A 6100-nucleotide genomic window follows, 5' to 3' on the forward strand; every position below is an offset into this window, starting at 1 on the left:
GTAACTCAGAGTAATTCTGGGCACTGATCTCTGTTTACTCAGGTGTACCCTGATGTTTCCCAAAACAAGCCATTATACTCCTGTAACAATTTCCATCTTTTCTAGGCCCTTCAGTGTTCCTTGAGGACACACACACACACACACACACACACACACACACACACACACACCAGGTTTCCCCTCACTTTTAATCACAAATTCTCTGCCACTGCCTGAGCAAATGTCCAGCAACATACCTTGTTCTTTCTGTGCTACCAGCTGCCCCTGTTTTTGATTATTCTTGGCACACAGGATCCAGAAGTATCTGTCTTACATTTCTTTAAATGTTTTTGATCTCTTTGAAGCTCCACTGCTTGCATAACACTTTACTTTGCCATAACTTGCACGTGTAACTTACACCTTACAAACTTCACAGAAAACACACAACTGCTCTTGTAACTATCCATAAAACCTAACCCTTCCCAAGGACCCTGTCATTTACACAGCCTTTCCAGCAGAGAGATGACTTTTTCTGCACTCTCTTAGCTTCCTATTGCAAACATAATGGGAGGTTCTTACTTAATCCCAAACTGACCACAGCATGTACTCATGCCCACTACTCTGCCTGACCCAGACAAACAAAGTTTTCTGGTCAGCAGTAACAAACCATCTCTCCTGCACAAAACTTAAAACCCTAGTCACAATTACCATACAACTTTACCTTACTACAAATTTTAGCTAACCCCTTTAAAATGCCTCCTAACAGTTAGTTAGACAGAAGAACAAATTTTTAGTAGCTTCCTATAAAAGCCACATTGCTGCAGCCTTCTTTTTCATGGAGTGTGGTGGTATATTATATCTCTGCATATAGTTCTTAAATTTGTCTTCTAAGTCTGCAATGGTATGTGCATCAGATACTGCCTGCTTGGTCCAAGGACTATGTCCAAACCGCTGCAGCACTTGTTTTAAAAGACCCATATCTGCAGATATGCAGGCAGGGGATCTTTGACATCTTTTACATCTGCCTTACTCTTCACTGTCTTTTTTTGAATATCATAACTTCCGTCTTCTATATTTTTCTTACTACTTTAAGTTAGTTACAGTGTGTTAATACCCAAATCCAGTATACTAGTCCATACAACATGCCAAAAAGTCCAATTTCCAAGATAACCAAGTCTGAAAACAAAACTCAAAACCATAGCAATGGACCCCTATCTTATAGGTGGTCCAGACTATCCTAGTAGTCCATAACCCACAAAGTGAGCTTCTTAATTATCCACAACCCACAAAGTGAGCTTTCCAAGTTAAACAACTTGTTCAAGTATCCAAGTATTCCTCTATTCTTCTAAGTGGCCGGTCTAAACCAAGATCACTATACCTGGCACTTCTACCACTGTGCGGTGTGCACACCTTCAGATAGACAAACACATATACAGACAAGACTTACTATACAAATAACATGCAACGGATCAATAACTGCAACATAGAACCTTATTCACTCCCACATGCATTCTCCACCAAAATGTTCATGCTACAGCTGTGTCCCACCCCAAAGCCAGCTGCACTGCATAATACTCCACCCAGCTCTTCACCAGAGCCAGTCACACAGCATATTATACTTAGCTGTGTCCCATCCTAGAGCCAGCTGCCAGGTGTTATACCCAGCCACTCCAGAGCCAGCTGCATGATGTCAGACCAAGCCCAGCTCCCCTCCCAGAGCCAGCTACAGTGCGTTTATACCCACCTGATGCCCCCCAGAGCCAGCTGCCAAGTATTATACCCAGCCATGTCCCACCCCAGAACTTACTGGAATATGTTATACCCAGGCCCATTCATCTCCAGAGCCAGCCTCCTAGTGTTATATCCAGCCCAGCTCCCCTGCATGCTTGCATGAAGCAGGTGATTTGACGGGCCTTGCTCTAACCCACTCCATCTTTCCTGTCCCTTCCCCCCAGCAGTGATTCTCGTTCAGTCTGTGACCTCCCAGGGCTGGTTCATTGGTTTCATTAGCGCCATTGTCCTGCTGCTGCTTGTCCTGCTCGGTCTCTGCCTCGTTAAGCGCAGCAAGGGGGGCAAGTACTCGGGTGAGACCCTTCCCCAGATGCATGGGTTCCCTGGGAGGGGAGTGAGGGCTGTGGGGTGCGAGCAGATGGGCAGGGAGCCCATATGCCTGGGTCCTTAGTTGGGGAGGGAGGGCTGGATGCCTGGGTTCTCTAGGATCCTCAGACCACACCATACCTCTGTCTCCCCTGAGCCCCCTCATCCCCCTAGACTCCCCATGAGCCTCCCAGCCTCACCTAGGACCCCCTGGACTCTGAACCCTCCCTGGACTTCATCAGAGCCCCTCACACACCCCTGAAGCTCCCCAGAACCCATGAGGGGAAAGGACTCAGATGAGGCCTTCCCAGACCCCCAAAAGCCCTCCCAAATCTAAGCCTTGCTCCCCTTGCCCCCAGACCGAGACTGTAACCCCACCTCCTCCCCACAGTGAAGGACAAGGAAGACACCCAGGGTGACTCCGAGGCACGGCCAATGAAAGACGAGACCTTCGGGGAGTACAGGTGTGGGCAGCCCCCCGTTTGGGGGGTTAGGAGGCTGAGGCAGGGCCTAAGGGGAGAGTGGGTGGGGCCTCATTGGGGTGGGCGGGGCTTGGGAGGGTGTGTGTGGGACCTCATGGGGAGTGGGCAGGGCCTGACTAAGGAGGTGGGGTTTCACTGGAGTGGGTGGGGCTTGGGAGGATACTGGCAGAGCCTGAGTAGGTGGGTGGGACCTGGAAGTGAGCAGGGGCTGAAGAGAGGGGGCGGGGCCTCAGGGTGTAGGAGTGGCATGAAAGGGTATATGGGGCCTCAAGGGTTGTAGGTACAACCTGAGTAACCTTTCCCCAGTACAACCTGGGGAAAGGCCTCAAAGTCTGTGGGTAGAGCCTTACAGCATGTGAGTAGGGCCAGACCCGTGGGTCTTGGGTTCTGGCCCCGATGGATATTGGGAGGTGGGGCCTGAACAGGGGCATGCCCTGAGAGTGGTGGGTGGGGCTAAGGGGATGTTGCATGGCCTGGACATAAGGTGGGGCAGGAGCATGGGTGGCAGGCCTAGGACATGATCAGCAGGCATAGCCCTGAGCTGCCAATGGATGGTGGGGGGGACCAGGGAGGAGGTGGGACTTCCGGGGGCATGACTGACTATTTTCCCCCCTCCCACACTAACCCTGACGCTGCTTTGCTAACCAGGTCCCTGGAGAGGTAAGAGGATCCTGGATGCCTGGGTCCCGTGCCAAGTGTGGGGGCTGGGACCAGACGCCTGGGTTCTCATGGGTGCGGGGCTGAGAGCAGAGAATGCTGGGAGCTGTAGTGTGTCTGGACACCTGGGGAAGTGGCAGGGGCTGAGGGGTGAGAGCAAGGGCATTGGAAGCCCAGATGCCTGGGTTCTCAGGCGGGGGTGTGGGGCTGGGAGTTGTGGGGCTAGGAGCCTGGACTCCTGGGTTCTCCCTCTACCTCTCCCCCTATTGTTCTCTGTGTCTGCTGCCCTGAGCCTGGGGAACAAGAGGGGGCATGTCCTGGATGCCTGAATTCTCTGTGTGCGGGTGTCCTGTTATGCCCCTCCCACTTCTTCCACGCCCACTCCCCATGTCTTTCCAGTATCACACACGCATGTGTCCCTGAGTTTTGGTGGCACATATGCGCAGGCTGGTGTCACTAGGTGTTCCCTCATGTAAAAATAGTATGTGCCTGCTCCTGGGATGTGGCTATGCATTCTCTTGCACATGTGCATGTATATTCTGCTGCATTGCAGGCGTATGGCCCCTGTCATGTTGCACGCTCCCTCACACATGAATCATATGCTCGTACACACCCACTATGGTCTGACATGTCATCTACATGGCTTTTGCTTACTTTTGAATGTGTTACATGCTGCTGCACAGGCTTCTACATCTGCATTGTATGTGCTCACACACTTCACACACTCGTACCTGTCTTACTCTCAAACATGCGTGTCATATACACGTTATGCTGTTGTGTGCCACATGCTCGTATATTATATGCTATTATACTTGCGTCTCATGTTCATATGTGATGTTCTTGCAAATGCATGTCATGCTCTTGCACATCTCATGTCACACTCATTGCACTTACACACACGTGTCAATCACACATCAGGCTCTCTTTGCATATGCTTTCCCATACATGTCTCATGCTTACATCTGTCTGTCTCTCACAGTCGTGCACATCTTGCTCTTGCGCTCACACACACATCCCTCCTGCTCTTGTACTTTCTTCACACTTTCTCACACTTGTGCTGAGCTCTCACACAGGCTGTCATGCTTTTGCACACACTCTGGCACACGCAGCTCCTGCTTGTACCCACACATGCCATGCTCTCACATATACTGTCCAACACATTCCGTGTGACCCCTCTGCCCCCACCGCAGCGACGGCGAGGCAGAGGAGAAGGGCCTGGGCAGCAGTGGGGCATCGCTGAGCGGGGCAGGGCCAGCGCTTGGCAGCGACGACAGCCTGGCCGACTACGGGGGCAGTGGAGATGTGCACTTCGCAGAGGACGGCTCCTTCATCGGGCAGTACAGCGGGCAGGCCCCCCACGAGGCCCCTGCTCCTGATGGCAGCTCTGGGCCCCCCAGCCCTGGCCGCCCCCCGCCAGGCCTTGAGTAGGGGGGGCTGGCCCAGCCTTGCCCCATCCCTTAGGCTGCACCCCAAGCCTCCCTAGCCTGGCCCACCATCCCCCTTGCCCCGCCTCCCTGCTCTGGCCTGCCCCCACCTCTTTGGCTTCACCCCCAACACGTCTCACACCGTCCCAAGCCCCGCCCACCACAGCTCCGGGTTCCACTGGCCTGCCCTCACCTTTTGCTCCACCCTCAACCCTCCTAACTCTGCCCACAGCCCTTTAGTCCCACCTCCAGCTACCCTAGCCCTGGCCACCATCTCTTTAGCCCCACCTCCCTGCTCTGACGTGTCCTGCCCTTCTTAGCCCTACCCCCAATCTCCCTAGTCCCCCCTCAACTCATAGCTCCACCCCGTCTCCCCACCTCCAGTCCTCTGCTCCTGCCTCAACCCTTTGCCACACTCACTAGCCCAGCCCTTGCGCTCCCCCAGCCCCTGCCCCACCCCCAACCTGTCCAGTCCCAACTTCAACCTTCATAGATACACCTACAGTACCCCTAACCACACTCCCTGCGTTCCTTAGCCACACCCCATCCCCTCCTCCCGGACACCTGGGTCCAATTCTCACCCCCTCCCCTCCTGATTCCCTTCAGGCTTTGGAGGGGCAGGTGGGGGGCAGCGGGTCTCCACCACGGACCCAGGCCAGACTTGGAGGGGCACAGCCCAGTAACCTGGGTTCTCTCCCGTCCCCCTCCCCACGCACACATTCCCGGGTGGGGAGGGGGGGGTCCCCCCATCTATGCGCCTCCCAGTATCTCGGGGCCCTGCCCCCCCAGCTCAGCTCTGAATGCATTTCTCACGCAGCTGCCTTGATCAGCGCCGGTAACAGCCGAAGACCCCGTCCCCATGGCCTCCCCCAGATCCAGAGCCCCCGCTCCCCCACCGTGGTCCCGCCTCCTGGCCCCACCCAGCTTGTTTTTTTAATACAAAAAAGAAAAAAGACCCAAAAATTGGCATAAGCCTACAACCTTGCCCCGCTTCGCCACGCCCCAACCCCCTCAGTTTCGCGTTCTCTCCCCCTCGCTGTACATAAGACTCCTTTGTAGCGCCCTGGCCCTGTGGTACTAGCTTAGACATGGTGTTGCGAGTCCCGCCCCGCGACCAAGGGGAGGGGCCAATGTGGTGCTCCGCCCCCTCAGCCCTTTTTTCTGTTTATAGTTAAGGATGCTTTTGACAACCTGCCCTTCCCTTCGTGGAAGCCCCGCCCTCTGGCCCTGTGGAATTTCCGCTCACCCCATTGGCTCTGTCTCACGCGTATCGATCGATGGCTTTTTTTTTAAATATATATATGTACATACGACAACAGAATTATACAAAATAAACCGGGGAAAAAAGAAAACCAAAAACATGGAAAATTAAACTCATTAAAAAAGCCAGGACAGGCGGACTTGGGATTTTGGGTACCTTCAATTACTCGGGGGGCGGGTTGCGGGGGGGGGGGGGGGGGA

At 54.0% G+C, this 6100-nt stretch overlaps 1 protein-coding gene across 1 annotated transcript in view; it reads left to right on the plus strand.

The window, feature by feature from the left end:
• Nucleotides 1–5952, plus strand: part of L1CAM (L1 cell adhesion molecule) — a 33992-nt gene extending 28040 nt beyond the window's left edge. The window contains exons 26-28 of the mRNA XM_025213721.1: nt 1938–2063; nt 2468–2546; nt 4406–5952. Of these exons, the coding sequence (XP_025069506.1) occupies nt 1938–2063; nt 2468–2546; nt 4406–4643 (443 nt within the window). The 3' untranslated portion in view covers nt 4644–5952. The remainder of the gene's footprint in view (nt 1–1937; nt 2064–2467; nt 2547–4405) is intronic.
• The last annotated feature ends 148 nt before the right edge of the window (nt 5953–6100 follow it).

The sequence above is a fragment of the Alligator sinensis genome, unplaced genomic scaffold, assembly GCF_000455745.1.
Source record: "Alligator sinensis unplaced genomic scaffold, ASM45574v1 scaffold137_1, whole genome shotgun sequence".
NCBI lineage: Eukaryota > Metazoa > Chordata > Crocodylia > Alligatoridae > Alligator > Alligator sinensis.